The sequence below is a fragment of the Fundulus heteroclitus genome, chromosome 10, assembly GCF_011125445.2.
Source record: "Fundulus heteroclitus isolate FHET01 chromosome 10, MU-UCD_Fhet_4.1, whole genome shotgun sequence".
In the NCBI taxonomy this organism is placed as follows: domain Eukaryota; kingdom Metazoa; phylum Chordata; class Actinopteri; order Cyprinodontiformes; family Fundulidae; genus Fundulus; species Fundulus heteroclitus.
Window position 1 is genome coordinate 25,246,245 of NC_046370.1, and position 24,402 is coordinate 25,270,646.

Consider the following 24,402-nt stretch of genomic DNA (forward strand, 5'->3'; position numbering starts at 1 on the left):
GAGAAAACTCAGATACCACATGATTTTAGAAGGTGTATTGTTATCATCTTTAAATAAAACAATATATGCAAAGCAGTTGTCCTGGTAGTTTTTCTTAGTCCTTTTGGAGCCTGAAGAGAACTTTGCACCGGGCGCAAGCAGCAGACATAAACATTATTTTTCCATCTGCCAGCAGTAATGCGGAACTATCAGAAAGCAAGATAGCGACTGTTGACACATTTTCTGCAATAGGCAGTTGATGCACCTTCAAGATGCACCCTGAACTCTTCATTCTTTTATCACACACTATAGCTCATGAGGAACATCATGGGGTCCCTACCATCAGTTCATGTACAAAGTAGTTCCTCATTCATAATCAGTGTGAGCAGTCTCTGCAGACTCCGCTGGTTGTTCTGTGATCAAGAGCTGAGATGCCTTTACAGACCAGCGCAAATGAAAATTATGCCATTTTTTTCTTTCTGTTAAATTTTTCAACATATACCTCCACATTCATCTCAGTCTCCAGATGAGCAGTTGTCTTGCAAAAAGTCTCCCCAATCTATGTCTCTACATTTTTCCAGTGGTATATTTCATTCAGGAAACTATGAGTTACTCAACAGTTGTTTTCAGGGATTCTAACAAAGCTCTCTGGAAGGGGTAGATTGATGAGGCCATAGCAACCATTGCACTGTACATAAACCAGTATTTGACCTAAAAACGTTCACGAAAAGCTTTCATTCATTTTCTTGTTCTATAAGTTGTATTAGGAAATTTTTATTATTGTTATTATTAAGCTTTGTCTACAGAGTTATGCATCTACATTACAATTAGTCACTTTTGTAATAAGGGTCTCAGACCATGATGGTTGAAAAACATCCGGACCTGTGCAGCAGAAAGCTGGGAACCCCAGTTTCTCGCAGGATTTCGATTAAAGAGACGAGCCTCACCTCCCACACAAATCTTCCTGTGGCAGGTATTTCTGTCTTTCCTGATAACTTTGCAGCTGTCATGGATGTCTGTGTCTATGCTGTCATTCTTTTTGACCTCTATATAATACAGAGGAATGTGAGTGTAGGAGTGCTCCTATTCTCCGCGGCAGGATGGCACACCGACACACTTTCTGCATCCTTATCCTCTTCACACTTTCCCTATCACACACGTTTCCCCTTTTCTTAGTGCCCTCACTCTCCAGCAGGCTTTGTGTTCCTGCTGTCGTTCTCTTGTCCTTTTCATCTATAGTTTCTGCCTTGCTAGCTGTTTTGCTGAGAGACTCCAGCTGGAAGACGCGGTTGGAAGAAAGGCGGAATCCCAAGTGTGTGGGAAGGCCTTTCGACTCCTGCTGTATTGGGAAAGCCCACGAAAACTCCCACAGACTTTCCCCACACAGGCAGAAGAAATTTTAGTTTCTGCAAAAAGCATTTCCTTCCATCCATTTTCTGACCCGCTTAATCCCTCATGGGGTCGCGGGGGTTTGCTGGTGCCTATCTCCAGCGTTCACCGGGCAAGAGGCGGGGTACACCTTGGACAGGTTGCCAGTCTGCCACAGGGCAACACAGAGACAAACAGGACAAACAACCATTCACACACACACTCACACCTAAGTGTGACAATTTAGTAAGACAATTTAGAGAAGCCAATTAACCTAACAGTCATGTTTTTGGACTGTAGGAGGAAGCTGAAGTACCCGGAGAGAACCCAGTCATGCACAGAGAGAACATGCAAACTCCATGCAGAAAGACCCAGGGTTGGATTAGAACCCAGAACCTTCTTGCTGCAAGGCAACAGTGCTACCCACTGCACCACTGTGCAGCCCCAAAAAGCATGTCCTTAAAATGTATTTGCAATGCAATATAGCAGAGCAATCAGTAACAGGGTTTTATAATGACTATAGATCTGGAGCCCTGACGTCTGTCGTCATGAAATTATTTGAGGGCCTGCACCTAAAAGACATCCCTGGCTCCCTGCTGGACCCCCTACGGTTTGCTTACTGAGCAAACAGTTCAGCTGAGGACGCTGTCTACCTGGGTCTACACTTCATCCTGCGCCACTTCGCCCATATTGGGACATAGGCCAGGTTCTTGTTTGTAGACATCCACTCGGCCTTTAACACAATCAACCCTGACGTCCTCCACCACAACCTCATCCAGCTTACACTGCGACCCTCCGCCTGTCAGTGGATCGATCACCAACTTCCTGACTGACTGCCAGCAGCAGGTGAGGCTGGGGAGCATCTTCTCCCAGTCAAGAACAATCCATACTGGCGGTGATGAGTCTGCATAGAAAAAGGAGATGGATCGGCTGGTCCACTGGTGGACCCAGAACCACCTGGAACTAAACTCTCTATAGACTATAGATATGATGGTGGACTTTAGGAAAACTCCCCTGCCAGGATCCCCAGGGATGTGATTACTTATGTTGGTTCCCTGGGGATCCTGCAATCTGGTTATTTTGTTATGTTCATTCCTAGATCCTCGTGTTATCATCTGTTAGGTTTCTGTTCAGGATTTATGTTAAATATATGTTCAGGTATTGGTTTGATTAGTTCCTGTCTGGTTAGCTATGTTCTTGATTAGTTCTGTAGTGTGTTTGATATGTCCCTTCTTAGTATTAGTTCAGAGATCCTAGTTTGTGTTACCTATCTAGTTTTCTATTAGTTTATGTTGTTATTATTTTATTATTAGTTCTGTTATATCCTTGCTTTATGCTTGTCTTCCTTTAAGTTCAATTCAGCATTATGTTTGAGACTTTCTTATGATTAGATTCAACTCCTGTTTAAGTTTACTTCTGTTAGTAATCTGTTATCTGTTAGATCTGTTCCTTATTAGTTTAGTATTTCCCATGTCAGGCCACTCTCCATTTCTCTGTTAGGTTCTAGTAATTCCCTGCACCTGGAGGGATTAATTTGCAATTAATCTCAAGTTATCGACATTATGTGATTAATCGATTCAAATTCAAATTTTTAATCGTTTGATAGCCCTAATATAAATACATGTCTTGTGTCCTTCACGTTTAATTTTTTGTTGTTTGTTTTTAAAGAGTATAATTACGTTTTCTGCTCAAAGGGGTTAAAGTAAACTAATACCCACTCCCGAGTCCAGACAGTAGATGGCACAAGTTTAAAAACAATAGTCTAACCTACTGGATCTAGCATGAACGTCAACAAAGTATTTTGTCATATTTCGGCCCGAAAAATTAACAGAAAAGGTCAAGAGTAGATGACGGGACGAACAACCATGGTAATGTTACAGGACGAACTTTGGTGGATGATGAAGATTTGCAGGCAGCATCACAAGACAAGAAGCAGCAGCAGCAGCCGATTTCTCCACCCTCCCTCCCAGGACAGGTTACATGCTGTCTCGAGCCAGACAGCATGCAGGCCACATAACCTTGTTGTTATGTTCATTTATAAAACACTTGAAATGATCCCCCCCTCTGGTTTTTTTGCAAATCGCACACTGTATATATATATATATATATATATATATATATATATATATATATGTGTGTGTGAGTGTGTGTGTGTGTGTGTGTGTGTGTGTGTGTGTGTGTGTGTGTGTGTGTGTGTGTGTACGTGTGTGAGTGGCTGTGTTTTGCAGCATACATCAATAGGGGGTTTTCACTGACGTCACTGGCCAACTTCCGGTCCGCCATATTGGGTGGCACACTTCCTTATCTCTAGTTGTCGTACACGTATTATCGTATCGCGAATGGATAAGTACGCCAGCACGCTAGAGCGACCAGATAAGGACGTATATCTGAGGAAATGTTCCGTGATCGACCATATGGACCCCTATGCCCTCCACGGTGCCTTGTTTAGCCGTAATCCAGATGATTGGCCAAATGTAGAGCACGGCGACATAGTGCATTACCTGGTGTTCGGTGAAAACCCTCTGCACACTCTCGAGGAAATGAGAGCTTACAAGGATCTAGAGGCTCACAACCAGTTCACATCTGGTTATGTACATCAAGGAAATCGCCATCATACGTGGACGGGTGAGTTTTAATAAGATGGTAAAAATGTAAACAATCCGACGCAAATGTGTCGCATGCTTCTGTGGTGGCTGGCGGCCGGCGGCGGGCGGTGCGCGAAGGCGCTTGGCTGCAGGGCCGATCGACGCCGCTCGCGGCTTTAATTATTTAAGCAGAACAATGACCAGCGCAAAATTAAGTTGTATTTACCGTATTGGCGCCGGTAGGAGCTGCAGATCATAAAGCCAGCAAACAGTGGGAACACAGCAATTCGTTCAAAGGTAAGCTGCGCTCAGACGGGCTCTGGCACATGCTAGTTTAGTAGCTGCTAACCGTCAGTGCTAACAACCACTCGCGCATGTAATGTACTTTTAACTTGCTGCTATGTGTTTCAAACGTTTAGAACACACTCTCATTGACATCGGGATACTGTGGAAAGTTATGTTCGGTCGGCTTACAGCCGCGATCCAAGCGAGCCGACGACTCTTTGTTATCGCTAACAGTTGTTCTCCGTGGTTGCGCCTCCAGGCAGGAAAGCGGTGGAAAATTAATCCGTTTCTATGTTTTTCCCATGGCGATCATGTGTTGCGCTGTTACAGCCCACAATACAGCAACGGTTTACCATGGTTGAAATCAAGTTAAGGTGAAATTAATCAAATTAAAACATGGCTGAGAGAGGGAGTACAGTACGCGGTAGTAATAGGCAGTAGAGGCGGCGGAGGCAGTCAACACGGCAGCCGCGGAAAGTAATAAGTCATGACGCCCAAGCCCTATTATTAATATATTCTTCTTACATGTTTTAAATACTTAACAGTTAATTACCGGTGACAAAGTGAGCACCGCAGACTCTGGCGTATTCCAGCTTAACACCGTCCAAATCGGACCTGGATATCCGTGTCAGCCATAGGTGACGGCGTTGTTCAGACAGCTGTTTTGTTTTTTCACACTGATTCACTATTACGGCTGGTAGGCGATAGAAAGAGCGTTGATCTCCACCTCCACGGGCCGTGCAACCAACCATTAAACACGTTTTCCCCATTGTTCACTTCCAATACTGCCTAAGGCGTCATACAACGCAGGTCAACGGTGCGAAACGACTGCCACCCAATATGGCGGACACGCTGAGTAGTCACGTGAGCGTGACGTCAGCTGAAAACCCCCTATTGTGTCAGAATATTCAATTACTTTTAACCACACTAAGAACATTGAAATGCACTGAACCATTTGTTAAAATAGCTAAAGATTTTTAGTTTCCAGAAAAAAACAACGTGAAAATTAGTTCAATAATCAGCGAGTATAGTTGGCCAAAATTGATTCTGCACTTGGTTAACACATTACATTGAGCGGAGTTGTCGACAGCCCCAAGATGGCCCCCCTAAATCTCGTCAGCACCTATAGGCGAGAGCGGTCGATGCAGGGTCTACTCTTTATATATGTCTATAGAAACACCTGCGCACACAATATGGCATACATTTTAACGAATGCAGTGTTTTTGATTCTTACTGGACAGAAGCTAAAGTTACGACCAGCATGGAAGGCAACTTGGTAAGTAGCTAGTTTTACATCACTGGCGGTGCTTAATGTGGTGATAGTAAATCATATGCCATTTCTGGAAATAAACCAATTTCCTACCTCTCTTTAGGGTTATTAAGGGAGTGTGCCTTTCTCGTTAATCCAGCCCTTCATTGGTAGCATGTTTAATTAAAACTACTGGTAGCTGGAATTCTTACATGATTCTAGCTATTGCAGTGGTTGTAACGAAACATGCTACAAAGTTGCTCCGCAGGAGCGAGAGAAAGGTTACGCTCGTTTATTTAAATCAGGGGGAGACGAGTTTATTTCCCAAAATTGTACAGTAATGCTTTTTAGTTAAAAGGATGGCTTCTTCGTTAGATTTAGATGACTGAGGTTATCTAAAGAGAGATTAATAAGCAACTGTCACAACAAACTTACATTTTCTTGTATTCTAAACAACTCATCTACTGTATTTAAGTTTGTTCTTATATTCCTTTTTTTATTTAAACAAATATAAATGTTACTCCAGTTGCACATTTGCTGTGGACATCTTGACCTTGTTAGTTTGTAAGGTCGTGTGATAGTTTAGTAAACATAGTTGATGCTCATCATCAAACTGTTTGTTCTCCTTTTTTCCCCAAATTGGAATCGAAAAGAGAATCGAAAAGTAATCAAATCATTTCACAGAATCGATAAGGGAATCGGAATCATCAAAATCTTTTCAATTCCCAACCCAAACTATACTTGACTAGTTATACAACACTATACATTTGATATTTTCTATAGACCAGTTCACGCGTAATGTCAGCGCTACATCCGGGTCCCGCGGGTAGGCAAAAACAGTACTGTTCTCGTCTACTACATGACAAAACGAGTAATTTAGAACTTTTAGTTAGTTTATTTTTGGAATTTAAACAATGCCTAAGACTTGTTGTGCTCCCGGTTGCACACAGAGGCATTCCAAATCGTCGGATGTACGTTTCTGTCGTTTGCCGAAGGACGAAGAAAGAAGAAAGAAATGGATAATTTCAATGAAAAGAGCACAGGCAGACAATCCCAATGGACTGGGGGAGCCTATCGTACCACGACAGAATTTGCAGTCTACACTTCATCTCCGGTAAATACAACTTAATTCTGCACTAGTCATTGTTCTACTTAAATAGCGGCGGAGGGGAGGTGGCGATCGCTAGACGGGGCCGGGAGAAGCGGAGTCGATGCGCTGCAGCAGCAGCATGCCGTATCATTTTAGTTTTCTTCGTCCAATTAGTGTGCAATAATGTTCACCAGACAGCGGCTGAATTACCCCCTTGTTCACGCGCGCTAGTACGTCTGTGTTTACGCTGCAACGTCGACGACACCCCCGCCCATTTTAACAAGACAAAAACACCAAAATAATCCGCAGTGAACAATGTTTTTTTTAACCTACCGGGCAGGTCTTCCTCTCTGCTGATGCACGGTCTGTGTCCGACTCCGCTTTCTGCTGTTACACAAACATCCATCCATCCATCCATTTTCTGACCCGCTTAATCCCTCATGGGGTCGCGGGGGTTGCTGGTGCTTATGTCCCGATATAAAATAATTGTAGCCGTCCAGTGGTTTCAGGGGCTTTCTTGCTCTCTCGTGTGTACTGGCCTGCGTGTTTAAAAGGCAGCTGTAGATGTCGCGGTACGGAACACTTGGCCAGCAATTCACAGACTCGCTCCGTCCCTTCAGGCTTTTGCTGTATAAATCTGGCAATCTGATACCATCAACCATCAACTTACTCTTAAAACGATCTTGTGATACGTTATCTAAAGAAGAAAAATACGTGGAGAACTCGTCAGTTTCTCTGTTTGCGTCCGCCATTGTGTTCGCCTTCTGCCTACCAGTCCGGCGCGCATGCGCGAAAAACCCGCATCAAAACAATAAAAATGAACTGGTCTATATTAATCTGCATGTTAACCTGGTATAGTTTTATGGTGAGAAAAGGTGAGAATTGAAAAAAACAATTATGGTAACATTTGGCATTTTTTATTTACGGGAAGAAACAGAGACAAAATATGTGAGGATAAACCCCTCTGTGCCAATCCTCTAAATATGTTTTTAATGAAGGGGACCTGAAACCAGCCTTCAGGCTAAACAGGGCCACCACCGTCCTCCTCCTTCAGCTGCTACCCATCCATAAGGCCCATGGATGGCCACCGGAGATAGAGGTGCTGGTGACCCTCTACTGGCTGGCCTGTGGTGCATCCTATAGGGGAAACAGCTTGCCAGTAAGATCTCTTACCTTCTTGTCCTTAAATAGAGTCAGCAATGACACACAATTGATACATAGATTATATTAATTGGATAGAAGATTAAGACATATCAGCATATTACCTAAATTACAAGTTAATTTTATATTTGGTACAGGTCAAGTGGAGACATGCTACAACAGGCACTACGGCAAGGCGAGAAACATAATTGAGCCTGCCTTTGGTGGTCTGAAGACATGGTGGCGTTCCATCTTCTTAAGGGCGCTGGAGGTCTGCCCGACGTATGCCCCAAAAGTAATCGCCACTTGCTGCATCCTCCACAATATTTGTATAGAGGCAGGGGACCAGCTTGACGTGGAGGACGAGGAGGTTAACCCAGAGAAGGACACCATCCGGCGGCTGAAGACAGGGAGCTGCTCCAGCTGGTTGCATGTCTAAGTGAACATGACTACATCTGACCTAACGTAGATCAGTTGGAGTCATGTACACATGCTGGTTCATTTAATTTTTTTCACTACCTGTAAAAATACATTAAATAATCAGTAAATTAATTTCCATTCCAACAATTTTTAATTGTATGTTTGTAGGCATTGTCTATTTGTGTGAGATGTTAATATCAGTTATTTCTTTGTTTTAAACCATGTTAGTTACTGTTAATAATTTGTTGAATGTATTACACCTTCATTCTGTTCCACAGATAAAACATTTCTCTAAAAGAAATGTCTGTTTTTTTCATATACTGTTACTATTGTTTTCTTTCCCTCTTTCTCCTCTCAATTCTTTGTGTCCTCACTCAGAAGCAGGGGCGGATTTACCATTAGGCAAAACTAGGCAGTTGCCTGGGGCCCCAATTATCCAGCCAGGCTTTGATAATGGTGATGTTCCACCAGACTGAGAGAGTCCAGCATCATCCACTCTGCTGGTAAGCAGTCAGCACAGTTTACTTCCTGAAGATGACCCAGCTCTGGCCAATCAGCTGTCTGATCGTGCACGCTGCTCAATAGTACTGAGAGGACCGCTCCAGGTGAAGAACAGGATCTTGCCAAGAAATAGAGACGGGGGAAAATTTACTTCCAGCTATTATTTCATTCAAATAAAAAATGGAGAACAGATAAGCAGATCATGGCTTGTCTACTAGAAAAAGGGACAACAGAAAACAGAGCAAAACAACAAGAAAAGGGATAAGAGAGGGACAAAAGGTAGAAAGAATAATGTATGTCTATTCTATTAAAATTTTTGTATCTGTATAATGGATCTGTTTTAAGTATTGTCCTTGAGATTCAGAGGGCCCTATGCCTTTCTTTGCGTAGGGCCCCAAATTTCCTGAATCCGCCCCTGCTCAGAAGAAACTTATTTAGAATCAGAATCAGACATACTTTAATAATCCCAGAGGGAAATTACTTAGATAGGAAAAACATAGATTTTATTTATTTTTTATATATTTTATATGCTGCTGTCATCCTTGGGAGACATTGACAATTTATTCCAGCAAGTATTGAGTTAATAAAGCAACACACGTCAGTCAGATAAACACAAAACAAATAAATCATAAGCAGCAGTATTATGCACACTACTAGGCCAACAGAAGTGTACTACAGATGGACAAACATCGAGAACAGCAGAAGAAAAGTGAGTGTTTAACTTACCACTGTGAGCTCTGTTTGCGCTGTCTGGAATCAAGCTGTGGCGGCGGTGCATTCTGAGACGGTCAGTCTGAAGAGCGCATGCGCGGCTCCTATCTTCGCACTCTGTGCTCCATTAACCAGCCTTGGAAATCGTGATGTCAGACCACTGTTGTGAATTCATATTCTCAAAGAAAAAATCCATATTCTCAAGCAGCCACTACTGTTTGTGTTCATGAAGAATAAAGCACTAATTTGAACTTGAAATTTGTATATATTAGTTATTGAAGTTGTAACTATTTAAACTGTATGTTATATCTTTTGAATGCGATTTCAATTATTATGAGTTTACAAATGTTTGTTATGCACAACTTCTGACTAATATGCACACAACTGTCCTTTTATGTACAAGTCTATTTTGACAGTGATCCTACCTCATATGTTCAGCTCTCTTTATAATCAAAAGTTCAGGTTTTTTGTTGTTTTCTTTTTGTCTTTCCTTTGATTTCCTGTGAAACAGTTTGGACTGCCTTTTGTCGGAATGGATCTGTATAAACTTGCCTTGTCTTGAGTAGGTTTTAGCTATTTTCTAACAGCCATTTCCTGACTTGTGATGATCAACAAACATCTGCCAAATGGCACGTTCTCTTCTCTGTCCCAATTTGAATTCTGCATTAAATATTAACAGTAAAGAAATCAAAACTGCTTCAGTTACAAGCTGCACAATACAATTCAATTCAATTATTGTATTCATGCAGCAATAATTCACAACACATGCCATCAAAGTACTTCAATTCAATAGAATCATAAAATAATTTTGAAAGTTTTATATCTAAGGAAATCCAACAGATTGCATCGAATCATTGACTTACAGCATTCATTCCTCCTGGATGAGCATGGAGCCACAGTGGAGGGTAAAACCTCGCTTTAATGGGAAGAAACCTCCAGCAGAACCAGGATCAGTGTGAACGGCTATCTGCTGCAACAAACAGAGGGTTGGAAAAGACAGAGCATAGACACAAAAAGAACACAGAAGCACTGATCCGGGAGCACTTTACTTTGTATGTGGGAGAAACGTAAAAACATAATGGTAGTAGTAGAGAAACACAGCTAAGCAGATAAACTCAGAGCCAGCAGTAAAATCTAGCAGATGAAAAACAGAGTCAATTTAGTTAGTTGCAGTAAAAGCTCAGCCAGCAATGTCTGGGAGAGAGCTGGAGCTAACTACTGAAAGACAAGGCCAGGTGGATCATCTTTTAGAAGGAGAGTATGAAGGTGGCAGTACAGCTGTCCCCAACAAGGACTACATCACAGCTAAACAGAACGCCAGGCCAGATGTAGCTATGATAAGGAGGACGAGAAACAGAGAGACAACATAAAGTTAAAAGATTAAATAACAGCAGTTGTAAGCTGCAGTTGCAGCACTGTTCTTTGCAGCAAGAAGGTCCTGTGTTTGATTCTAAGCTGATGCTGTTTTGTGTGGAGTTTGCACTCTCTCCCCGGTAACTCTGGTTTTCTCCCACAGCTCAAAAGCATTCAGGTTAGTTTAAAGCTAGGGTCTGTGTTTTTTCCCAAAGTTTCCCCAAGTCCCTTTTTGACTAACTGTGCATGCACAAGACTGTCTTACCTTGCTCTTCCGCTCTTATGGGGGGGGGGGTTGTGTGAAAAAAAAATCTCCCAAATCCACTCTGGTCTAATTACTTTCTACTGAGACCTTCCTCTTGTTCTTATAAACATGAATGCAATTCACTTCTTGTGACTCTAAGCCATGTTCAAAGTCTATGGTGAGAGCAGCGGAGCTTTAATGAACGGCTGGTCACTAACCTAGCCGCTAAGCTAACCGAATACATAATGTGCACATGCGCAACCAGCAAGCGGAAACTCAGAAAGAACGAGCACACACACCTGAGTGAGTCAGAATGATTGGCATGTGGGACAACCAATAACTAAGTTGATACCCCCAAAACTTGATGGACAGAGGGGGTGAGCATATGGCTATGGGTGAGAGCAGGGACAAAACTCTGACAAATGCTTGCCCTTAGGACCGAACGGCAAAGATTGGTTTGAGTTTTTATAAGCCTGCAGCTCCCACAGAGAATGATTTTTTTAACCTGCTTTTTGTGAATACATTAATGTATTTACTACTTTCAGGATGGAAGGACGATTTTACCCAGTATAACAAAAAGTGTTTCTGAACAGGCCGACTATAGCTTTAATAGGCCTCTCTAAAATGCTCTTAGCTGCAATGTGAGTATGCATGGTTGTTTCACTGAGTCGGTGTGATGACCAGTGATAAGTGGGCCACTTATTCAGGATGTACCCTTCCTCTCCTCCATTCAACATGGGAGAGAAGCATCAACGTTGACCCTGCAATGATAAAAGTATAGAAAATAGATAAACACTGCATTTAGTGAAGTTAACATTAACTATGAAAATAATGTTTTCCTAAGGGTTTCTGACTGAAGCTGTTATATGGCTTCCTTACTATTCTGCATAAGGACTATTCCGCATAGTAGCTTAGCCTGCCACTGAAAGCCCTTGCTGTGCCTAACCCTGTCATTCTGATTTATTGATTTATATAATACGTGTCGTGCCATTAAAAAACAATCATATTATTTCTTTAGGAGTGGGATTCCGGAGAAGACCCAATAAATATAATAATTAACAAATATCAAATAACCTTAAGACTGAACAATACTATTTTGGACAAAAAATAAAATAAATTAAACAGTTTCATGGTTCAGCTAAAGATGGCATTTTCAGGTTGTTTTTATATGCCTATCATAAAGAGAAATAGTACATGCTGTTGTTTACAGTATTTCCAAAACTCTGGGAAACATTAAAACTTCCCCCCAAAATGACTAAAGCTGGATTGAATATGACTAAATTGTGACTGTACCTATTTCATAGTACTATTTCATAGCTGTTTGTGAATAACTGGAGAGAATTCCAAATAAATGTGTTACCATAGTAAAAAACAAAAGACTATATTTCTAGATTTAACCCTATAAATACACACACACACACACTGTACGTGTGTGTTTATTTACCCAGTGTCTAAAGGACTCTAGTTTACATATTTCTAAAAATTCCAATTATGTTATTATGCAGCTAGAAAATATGATTGCCTTTCATGAAAAATTTATCTTTTCAACTTCATTTCTTTAATTGATAAACTACTATCAATTAAATCACGTTTTAAACTCCTCCTTTATCTATAGTTTTAAATCAAAGCTTTAAATCAAAGAACTTGACGCTAACAGTCCGTGTGTGAAGGAATTAAGAAATGTATAAACCTAGCTCCACCTAGTGGACATAATCCAACATCAAAGGATCGCATGAAGACTGACCAAGGACTGTGTGATTACCAACAATGTTCATTATATTGTGATAAAAATTGCAATCATCGAAATGTTAACGTCCATCCATCCATCCATTTCCTAACCCGCTTAATCCCTCATGGGGTCGCGGGGGAAATGTTAATATATTTTAGTATTAATTCAGTTCAACAGTAGAATTGACAGATTATTTTAGAGTCTTTACACACAGAGCAACTTTATGACATATTTTGTGCAATTATTTCTGTAAACTTTGGTGGCTCTGGCTTCCAGATTAAAACCCCAAAATCTGTTTATCAGAAAATTAGGATATGATCAGAACAATCAACCAATATTTATTTAACACTTTACAACATCCAAAAGGTGACAAAAGTGCTTAACAGCAAAAAATTTAATAAAATAAAAAATACAATCCAGACAAAAAAACTGGGATAAACAAAAACAGCAAAAACACAAAAACAAAGAAAGAGTAAAATCCTTTAAAGAGTTTGAGAACAGGAAGACACTTAAACAGCACATGTATACTGTGTACAGAGCATCACAGTGCTACTGAGTACTGAAGCCAATTTGAATGAATAACTCTTAAATTCACTCAGTCCCAGATCTACAATGATCTGGGACAGATCTACATCAGCCCAGTGCTTCATGTGCTTCCATCCAACTTTAGAATTCAGTTTAAGATTTTAAAACATGTGGCAGTGTCAAATCAGCTTGCTGACCCTATTTAACCAAAGGCTAGTCTTCATTATCAAAATTAACAAGCGAGCACTATGGTTAATCAGTTAATTCTGAAGGGCCCCAGCAGTATTAACTCCTACTTATCTTCCTCTAGAGATTCTACATAGGCTAGCTTGGAATAAATGTCCCAATTAAGCATACTAGAGTGGGTGGGATTCAAAATAAAAAAAACAAATTAATAAAATTAAAAATGTAAAACTTACATGACTGCTTTAGAGCTATGACTCTTGGAAATAAGAAGACATTTATTTATGTTGAGTGAGGGGGATGTGGGAACCAGTTTAAAGCAGAGCCAGAATCACTAGAACTCCAGCAGGAGGGGCCTCTGTGTCTTTCTGTTTAGAGTATTTCTTGCAGTTTAAAGACCATCTTCGGGATTTTTTTGTTTAATTGTTTTTTTTACAGAGGACACCATCTTTGCACCTTATTGGGACCTACAGTAGGAGGGACTTATAATTCCCCTCAGCACATGTCTTTATTTCAGTTTCCAGTCAAAAACCAAAAATGTATTAAAAGATGGATGGACACTTACCAAAAGGAAAACTCTAAGAGACGAGGTTTTTGAGTAAATAAAATGTGATCAAAAAAGGACAAATTTTGCATAAAAATTTAAAAGAGCAGACATAAAATTACCAGACTTTATGAAAAAAGAATGACAAAGATTCAAAGACTTCTTCAGGCTCTTCTAAACGGCAGAGATAACATAAAAGCTACTTTAATGCCAGTTCAGAGGATGAAAAGGATCGAAGCAGCCTATCACATGTGATTTTGGTTCCTCTCATCCCTTTGCTCTGGCGAGCGCAGACGCAGCAGATGGCTGACTTCTGACCCTGCTCTTCCTTTCCACAGCATACTTTTCTCCATTTTTCTTGGATGCTGTTTTTCAGCATTAAGATTTCCGGTATAACAAACTCACAGCAGTGGCTTCTGCTAAATTTCCACACAGGTGATTTCTACATTTCATTTGGATATCAAGGTCCCAGAGTCTGTATGAAGAGTGGAGAAGCACAAGATCCACATGGTTTGAAGTCCAGTAGCCTGAAGTTTTCACCATCAGTAATGATTTGGGGTGCCATGTCATCTACTGGTGTTGATCCACTTGGTTTTATCAAGTCCAAACTTGGAGTACCCAGCTACCAAGACCACTTCAAGCTTCTCTCTGCTGACAAGCTTTATGGAGATGCTTTTTTTTATTTTCCAGCAGGACATGCTACCAGTCTGTACTGCCAAAGGTACCAAAAGCTGGTCCAATGACCATGGTTGATTGGCCAGCAAACCGCTCTGACCTGAACCCCCATAAAGCACAGATTCCCAAAGTTGGGTTCGGGACTGACTTGGGGTCATGGATCCATAAATGTGGAATCTTGAGATTTCTTTGCAGGAATTAAACTAAATAAAAATTATAAAAGTGAAGCATATTTAGATTATAGGTTTTAAAGATATAAAAACATCACCTAGAGCTAGAAAAAAAAACACATTGGATGTTTGTGCTGTTTGCATTATCATCATAATACCCATGGTTAATTGATTCTGTAGAAATGACTGAATCAATAATTTGGGTCATGAGACCATTCTGGTACTATTATGTGAGTTAGTAGCTAAAACGTTTGCAAACCTCTGCCATAAAGAATCTATGGAATGCTGTCAAAAAGAAATGAGAGAACCAACAATGCATATGAGCTAAAGGTCACTATCAAAGTAACTTGAGTTTCCTAAACACCTCAGCCAGGGGCGCCACCAGGGGGTGGCCATGCCCCCCCCCCCATGCCATGTCCTGGCCACCCCAATGGCCAATGTAAATTGTAGGCAACCACTCTTCTATCGCGCTTTTATTTGTATCTGCCAGTATCTACTTTTCCCTAGTAAATGTTTTGTTCTCCAATAAATGTATAAATGTGCACCTTATTCTAAATATAATTACACAATAAAAATTAATTGTTGTTCAACTCAAAATGTTAACTGTACTGTTATTTATCTATGCACATTAGTTTATTAGGAACATTAAAAATCCCCCCAAAAAACATTAAAAACCAAAAGATATTAGTAGACGTTTATTTAAGTCTTTCTGATAGTTTTCTACAGGCAGCTTTACTACAACAGTTGAATAAAATCCTGAAATTATGGCTTTAGTTTCAGTGCCACCCCAAGAGTTTGAGGGGCCCCATCTGTACCTATAATCATCAGGTATGTATACATGGTGGGGAGCAGTGCCTGTGCAGTCTCTAACGAGACACGTGCACTACGCGTCTGATTTTGAAAAACACATGTTTAGTGTTGCTTAGTGCTATTTAAGGTTAGAGATTATTGTGTGATTAGAAATAGTCCATCCAATGTGTGCACAGAAATAAGACATTTTAACTAATTAAAATGATATTGGTGTCATATTAAACCACACACTTTGTCTTCTCAGCAGGTACAAAGACACACCATTTACACAAACCCTCCTTCTAAAAATAAAAACAGCTAATTTCTCAGCACTGCATCAGTATGGACATGTGTATCACATGGGAAATAAATACATGTATGAACATGAAGAAAAATCTGAATAATAAAAAATGATCAGTGCATAAAAATATGACCCATGCATATGGGCGGAATTAGTTAGGTTCACAAATCACAACTCATGATAAATTACATCGCACAACAAAAATATTTTTATTTTACAATGCAATGTAGCCACTGTTACTTCTAATTTTATGATCTTGTAGTTTGTCGGGTGTAACATGCTCTGCCCAATCCCTTTTTCATATGAAGAGCAACAACAAGGGAGATTTTGAGAACTTTCTTAATAGCTAATGATATCATATTTTTGTCTGTAAACAGATTTTGTGTACACTTTAGTCCACAGTAAGATTCTAAATGGTGTATAAACCTTATATGCATGATCCCCTCTGCAACATGTGCTCCTTTCCACTTGAGGGGCTTTAGAGTAACAATCTTAGGATCAGTCAGATAGCGCAAAGGGAAGCTAATATGTTAACTTAGTTTTGGGAGCAGGTCCACAGCTCAACCACACTTTTAATTACTCTTCAGCTGATTTGGTGGGTCAGCTGACTGAGTGTTCCCTGGGATCATTTAAAACTAGAGATGTGGAAAGCCCAGAAGGATACCATCTTCGACAGTTTGACATAACAATCCAAGAAGTTTACTCTATTCATGGCAGAGCGAGACCAAATACATCCAGCAGATTCAGCCAAGTTACCTCCACGCAGTAACAGATGTGTTGTTTGGCTGGAAAAAAAAAAGCTTCCAATGATACAATGGTCTACTGATAAGTATCTGACCTGTTCTATCCACTAACAACAGTATATCCACTAAGATGGACAGTTTTAGACCGAGTTGTTTTTAACTACTAAAGTCAGCTAAAACAGACAGCATGTCTGACTTGCTGTTTGCTGCTACCACTCTGATTTAATTTCATTTTCAAGTTGGGAATGATTTGACACCTTTCTACTGCAGAACTATTACTTGTGTACTTCATAGAACCTCCCTCCTAAATATTCAAAACCAGATAAGAATGCTTCCACCACTAATTCAATTTGGATAATCTTATCCCCCTACTTTATATCAAATAATACAATTAAAAGAAATCTCTATTAATTACCACAGAAAAAAGTCTTGCATAAAAACGTTACTGTGCCATTATACCCTAATACCAGCAGGATAACTTACACTTTTAAAGTTCAACACATTTTCTCAAGTTCAAAGCGAACCAAGGCCTGAACCCCAAACCATATTATTTTCTTCTGACAGTGGGTTTTAGCTGTCAACTATAGAGAAATAAGAACAATCCTTTTTACTATGGTCATTTACAAGCTTACTTCCTTAAATTATAAACTTTCCAACATAACACACACTGACTGATAGAGAAAAAGTACAAAACAATTCCCACAGTGAATGTAAATAAAACATCATCTGCCCATTCCTATTTCTTTTTATATTTTTATTCTAATTTTTCTCTTTTTCTTTGATCCACTGTATATATGAAGATACACTGTATATAACTGATGCACCTTTGCTACTTTTGCACCTTCTTCTGATTATTGACTAATGAGCCAATGTGGCAAGTGAATTTCTCCAATGTGAGATCAATAAAGCCTATCTTACCTTATAGGAAGGTTCAAATACAAATCATGTACAGTAATAAGTCATTGAGAAGAAACATATTGTGCTCTGTCAGGTTCAGCCTGCAGGTACAAACTGAGTCCGCATGAGGTACAAACAGCTTCAAGTGTAAACAGTAGAATGAAAAGAAAAACTCCCCAGCTTCATATGGGTTTGGATTCATTCAAGCAGTGCAAATATGCAGGGAAACAAGAACATAACTGCCCCCAAACAGCAGAAACTATGAAAGATGGGATTTCCTCTAATGGAAAAAGATGGTAAATGGTAAAAGAAATTTTATTTTTTTATCTTTAAGATATATGTTTAGAGATCTTACTGACATCCTGGCACATTTTAAAATTGGTATCTCAGTTTAATCTGAGCACCGCTGATTCAATATTTCCTTTTAAACTCAGTATGCATCTAAAGCAAGCTTCCACCCAGACTAAAGGGAGTGAATTTTTGAGCCTGCTGAGCTCCGATCTCAGCTACATACAACGCTCCAGCCTTTAGATCCAGGTCCACTAGATGGGGTTTCACATCTTCAGCCAGCTGGATGACACTTACCACGTTGCACTGACCAATTTGCCCAACTGGTGGCGCATCCAGCAGTGTAATCTGATTGGTGTTTAGCTGTACAACAACAAAATACTTTTTGTCTGGGGTCAGACGAACAGAGTAGGGTGCATCCTCTGTAAAGCAGCTGCCCCACATGCCCAGCCAGTCCCCTGTGATGGAGTTAAACACCTGGATCCTTTTGTTGCCCCGGTCAGCCACCCACACTCTCTGGGCACTATCCACGGTCACACTGTGAGGGATGTAGAACTGAGCCAGGGCTGGTCCTTTCTCTGCGTGTATCCACAATACTTTCTGATCCTTAGACAACTTGATGAGGCGGTTGTTCATACCACCATCGCCGTCCACAATATACAGTTCCCCAGATTCATGGACAAAAATCTCAGCTGGCTGGTCAAACTGCAGAGGGTCCAACCCAGAACCTGCTTTACCTGGAGTACCAAGCACCTGACACAAGAAAATATAATGAAATAAGATGCAGCGGATTTTATGCAGAACATAATAGGGAATGCTAGAAAACTATGTTCACAAAGCAACTGTTATGGGCATTAAAGCAAAACCCACAAGAAGCATTTACCTGCAAAAGCTTTCCTGATGGTGAGTACTGTTTGATGCAATGGCCATAAGGACCATCCCCCACATCTGTGATCCACACAGTGGGATCTTTAGAAGCCGCATCTGCTAAAAACATACCATGAGGCATCTCCAGGGTGGTTGTGTTCCAGGACATGAGGAAGTCTCCTTCTGTGGTGAACACCAGCACCTTGGGAACATTAGATCCTGGAGCACAGCAAAAGTCAACACTGATTTAGATTTCTGCAGTCAACAAAATATGTAGTTCAATTTAGCCAGCAGGCCCCTTAAGGTATGCTCCATAGGAGTTTTCTAGGGTGCCATGAGCTTTGGTATATCACAATATTCAGCAGAGTTAATTTATGGATTTTTCAATATCTCACAGTATGTTGCCAGTTTGTAAGTGTCTGCTTTCCATGGCAACATGTAATTGGCTAAGATTAAAAATGATCAGATATAATTGCCCATTATTTGCTTAAATATATCTGTAAAGAAACTGAGCTTTGTCACAAAGAAAGGTTTAACTTGTAGCATCAGATTGTAACTTTGGTAACAACAAACAGTGAGGATTTCACCTTTACAAACTTTCCAATTACTTTAAATATTAAATCTAAATATTAACACACAATCTTCTATTTTATCTCTGCTGATACTGTCAAATCCATTTCAATAGTATTCTCATTCTCAATAAAACATGCACATTTTAGAACTATGGTCTGTGTTCAAATTCAAGCATTAATGGGAGGCCCCTACTGGTTTGAAGGCCCTAAGTAGCTGCCAGTGGTGTGAAGCTAACCAAAAGGTTAGCTTCACAAGCTCATATTCCGCAAAAATTTGTTTGGATGACGATACTATATTTGCAGATATAAGAAAGTCTTTTACGATTTCTGATCAATAAGATTGATATGATTCAATATTATCTGCCAATACTAACACTATTATTTAAATTGATATCAACTCACAAAATTATTTAACCATTTTATTTCTGAGCTCTTACATGTATCAGGCATTTGAATCAAAAACAGCATTCTTCTAATTTTAAAATAATATAAATATTAGTGCTGTCAAACGATTAAAAATTTTAATCATGATTAATCACATAATGTCGATAGTTAACTCGAGATTAATCACAAATTAATCGCATATTTTATCCTTTTATTTCTGAAAGTGTAATAGCCTGTTTGGGCATTTTAATATGCAATTTTGCAATAAATGACACTAAAAAAATACATGCTTGTACAAAAAATATTTTTATTTTGTTATTTTTCAAGCACTTTTCAGAATTGGAATGAAAACACCCTGGTGCCAAATGTTAAACTCTGGACTATAATGGCTAAATGACTAATCATGACGCCCTGATGTTTACACAGTGTGTAAACAAATGTGTAAATGAATACCTGTTTTCATGCCGATATCTAATTCTGAGCTTTCACACCAACAACAATCATTTCTTTGAATATTTTTGCATGCTGTTTCTATCCATATTCATAGAGTTTAAGCCTGGAAAAAGGTTTTAAATTTCCAGGTCATTCCAGTCTTACACTTTGCTTGCAACTGGGCAGGAGCTTAATACCCTGAAAGAGACTGTTTAGGAACTGTTTAGTAACTCCAGAACCTTTGTTTGGCCACGTGATTCATCCTTGGTTTGTCAAATACAGAGATAACAAATTATTAAGCATTAAAGTGCGGTTAATGGGTTGGGGTTTCTGCAATGTTATAAACGTGTAAAAGCTCATCTTCAGAACCAATCTCTGCTTAAAATGGTGATCTGCACCATAATCTACTTTCAGCAGTTATCACCTGTTATTGCACCGTAAACTGCAGAAAATACGTGCAGAGTTGTTCTGTCTGCCTTTACTACCGTCGGCTCCTATGGCGGAGGGATATTTCAGCTGGATACACTCAAATGTAGTGCAGGCAGGTCTCATAATAACCCCTATTTCGTCACTTATTTTAGAGCCCAAATAAGCTATTTCACTTTCAGAAACCTGCCCAAAAAAAACGCAACCCGTGACTTATGAAATTTAAAAGCGCTTTTAGAAAAAAGAAGCCCAAAGTCGCATGTGTCCGAGGGTAAAAGAAACTTCACGCTCACTGGTGCGCGGGTCTGTTTTGCTACAGTTTTCTAGCACTCTTGAAACTACGGAAAGCGCCAAGGGTAAAAGAAACACAGTCCGGAGAGCGCAGCGGGGGGAAAAAACATTAGGGAACGGTGTGTGTGTTTTGACGCGCGATTAACGGCGACAAAAAAATTGTCTGCGTTAAAATGGGTTTACGTTAACGCCGTTAATAACGCGTTTAACTGACAGCACTAATAAATATATCACCTGGTCCATTGTCTCATGCCTGAATTTCAAAATAAAGCCGTATTTTAAAAATGACAATGAATCGATAACTTCATTTTGCATTTTGTCTTCTGTAACCCCCAGTCGGTCGAGGCAGATGACCGTTCATACTGAGCCCGGTTGAGCTGGAGGTTTTTCCTTCCCGTTAATGGGGAGTTTTTCTTTCCGCTGTCGCTTCATGCTTGCTCAGTATGAGGGATTGCTGCAAAGCCATGGACAATGCAGACGACTCTCCCTGTAGCTCTACGCTTCTCCAGGAGTGAATGCTGCTTGTCGGGACTTTGATGCAATCAACTGGTTCCCTTATATAGGAAATTTTTGACCAATCTGTATAATATGATTGATTTTGACTTTGTAAAGTGCCTTGAGATGACATGTTTCATGAATTGTGCAGTGGGTAGTGCTGTTGCCTTGCAGCAAGAAGGTTCTGGGTTCAAATCCAACCCTGGGTCTTTCTGCGTGAAGTTTGCATGTTCTCCCTGTGCATGCGTGGGTTCTCTCCGGGTACTCCGGCTTCTTCCCACAGTCCAAAAACATGACTGTTAGGTTAATTGGCCTCTCTAAATTGTCCTTAGGTGTGAGTGTGAATGGTTGTTTGTCCTGTCTTTCTATGTGTTGCCCTGCGACAGACTGGCGACCTGTCCAAGGTGTACCCTGCCTCTCCCCCGGTGAAGGCTGGAGATAGGCACCAGCAACCCCCGCGACCCCTTGTGAGATTAAGTGGATCAGAAAATGGATGGATGGATGAATTGATGTAATTAGATTGTTAATCAGTTAATCGATATATTGATGCGGCTCAATGTATTGTTACATCTCTATTAAATGTCCCTCGAGGATTGCCATAGAGTAGGCAGTAAGCCGGCCGATGTTTTGAATTGAGGTGTTAGAAAAATAAAGAAGTCCCACTGAGCCATGCAGGGATTCAAAAGCCCGGTTATGAATAAAATGTTATATTACAACTGAAATACTGTAGACAACAGGAAAGTGATTTAAAACTAATTTTGCCTTTTCATGGCCACAGGTAGAATAATAACTCATTAATTCAACCACTAGAGGCACAAGCAGCGATAGACACACTTACCGAGGGAGTTGTTCTCAGATATTCAATCCGCTGAACTTTCTGACTTGCTGGTTCGCATAAATCCAAAGAAAATGTTTGACCACCACTATCATGCCATCTGTGGCCAGTTTGAGATGTTCTTCCAAAAGTTAAAATGGAACACCAACAAACCTCAGACGGAGAACTTTAACCCATGTACTATACCCACCAGCGGCAGCTGCTTAGTTCGCTAGTGCCTTGGACCGGTTCCGTCTGGTTGGTTTGCTGAGCTATTTGGATCCTCTCAGGCTTGTGAGGTATCTGTTTTCTGGCTCCTGTAGAACCACATTCTTGAAAACTAACAAGCTGCACTGTAAACTGTTTGTTGACATTGATTGACAGGGATTTAATCCTTGCTGCGAGTTTGCAAAACTGTGGAAGGTACTAGATGGTATCAAGACTTTCCTCATTAGGATGAAAAATGTCAAAAACAAGGTTTTCCACATCTGGAAAGATTTTTCCTTTTACTAATTCATCCCTGGCTAAATAATCAAAGTGTTGGAATTGAATGGGGCTCTGCAGCAAAGGACTGTGTTTTTGTCAAGTCATTTTACAGGTAACTCACTTCTTAGCCTGACCTCAGGTTTCCATCAGTCTTTAAAATAAAAATAATCAAAGACATAATAGTAATCTTCACAGAGGGTGGACAGCAGAGTATCTCCAGACTAATAATTTTACCCCTCTATATATTGACCTATAACGTAAAGCTGCTGATAACCATTCAGCTGGAAGCAGCTGAAACCCCGACCCACCACTCGGAACCGAACACACAGTCACAAAAACAACCTCATGTTGTGTAGCTACCTCGCTGTGCTACGTACACCACGGCAGCATACTGGTTGACAGCCACACAGAACACCTCTCCAGTGAAGACCTCGGGGTTCTTGGGCCAGCTCAGGTCCAGTTTGTACAGGGGCCTGCCCGTCAGCTGGTAGTCCTGTCCGAGGCTGGAGCTCCGGCGCTGCCCGCTGCCGCTGCTGTACAGCACCGTCAGCAGCAGGATCAACGACACCATACCTGAAGCCACCAGGCACCACTGGCTTTTCTTTCTTAGCGACATCTGCTGCCTCGCCGTGTGACTCGCTGAATGGATCGAACCACACTCGGTTTTCAAAATCGACGAGGACACGAGACCGAACCCCTCCAAGTCTCAGCCTGCAGGTTAGTAACAAAAGTCTCTTCCTGGATTCATATGGCGCGCAGTGTTGCCAGATCTGCGAGAAAAACAAGCGACCAGCTTTATGAAAGCAAGCCCAAAAGAAGCCTAATAAGCAGTACGCATGTGTTTATGCGGACAGATACTAGCGCATTCTTTGGGACAAATAAGCGACTTCACGATCCAAAACAAGCCCAAACAACCGCCAACCTGGGACTCAGTCACGAAATTTACGAGCGACTTTAGAAAAACAAGCCCACGGTGGACTTGGCAACCATAGACATAGACCCCGCATCGAGCGCTCTCGCCTATGGGCGCTGACGAGATTTAGGGGCGCCATCTTGGGGCGGTCGACTGCTCTGCTCAGTGTAAATGTGTTGACCAGGCGCAGAATCAATTTTAGTCAACTATAACTCGCTGAATATTGAACTACTTTTCACATCGTTTTTTTTAAAAACCTATAAAACTATAGCTATTATACCAAATGGTTCAGTGCATTTAAATATTCTTAGTATGGTTAAAAGTAATACAATATTCTGACAGGATGTATGCAAATAACAGCCACTCTTAGTTTAATAATTTTAACTCACAAAATTATTTTAACACACACACATACATACATACATACATACATACACATATATATATATATATATATATATATATATATATATATATATATATCACTGATTCTTGAGAGTCGGGACAAAACATGTCCCACATAGAAAAGTCTAATTTATAGCAAAAAACAATAAATTCATCATGGTTAACATACTTACAAAGTAAAATCTAAAGGAATTGTATATACCTATTGGATTTTTAGAATAAACTTTTTATGTTTTTGGGGAAAATTTGTTTAAATTTATGGTCTTTGGTTAGAAGGTCCATGTTATTTTACTTGTCCTCAGCAAGAGGTCACAATATTAACCATCCCAAAAAACTTTAAAAAAGCTCTAAAATTGTGAAAACATAAATATCAATAAAAAAGAAGGGGTATAAATATAAAAAACAATGCATGAAGTAACCATCAAACAATATTTTCCATAAAAATATGCCTATTAAAGTGGTGTCCTCAGTTTCTGTCAACTCCATCAGATTTTTTCATAAAGCTCTTTAAATCAGGAAATAGCATGGTCAGCTATATCTCTGAGGAT

The 24,402-nt window shown here is 40.2% G+C and overlaps 1 protein-coding gene across 1 annotated transcript; it reads right to left on the minus strand.

Annotated features, from left to right (window-relative positions):
• Window positions 1–17,780: 17,780 nt before the first annotated feature.
• LOC105940146 (NHL repeat-containing protein 3) lies at window positions 17,781–23,471 on the minus strand. The gene is made up of 3 exons (XM_012882613.3): window positions 22,897–23,471; window positions 18,653–18,855; window positions 17,781–18,522 (listed from the first exon to the last, which is right to left on the minus strand). The coding sequence occupies exons 1-3, from the start codon at window positions 23,150–23,152 to the stop codon at window positions 17,923–17,925; spliced, it is 1,059 nt and encodes a 352-aa protein (XP_012738067.2). The 5' UTR covers window positions 23,153–23,471; the 3' UTR covers window positions 17,781–17,922.
• Between the last annotated feature and the right edge of the window lie 931 nt (window positions 23,472–24,402).

Coding starts and splice junctions, on each gene's coding strand:
- LOC105940146 (XM_012882613.3), bottom strand. CDS start 23,152: ATGTCGCTAAGAAAGAAAAGCCAGTGGTGCCTGGTGGCTTCAGGTATG. Junction 18,856..22,896: donor GGTGTACGTAGCACAGCGAG/GTAGCTACACAA, acceptor GCTGTGCTCCAG/GATCTAATGTTCCCAAGGTG. Junction 18,523..18,652: donor CATCAGGAAAGCTTTTGCAG/GTAAATGCTTCT, acceptor TTCTTGTGTCAG/GTGCTTGGTACTCCAGGTAA.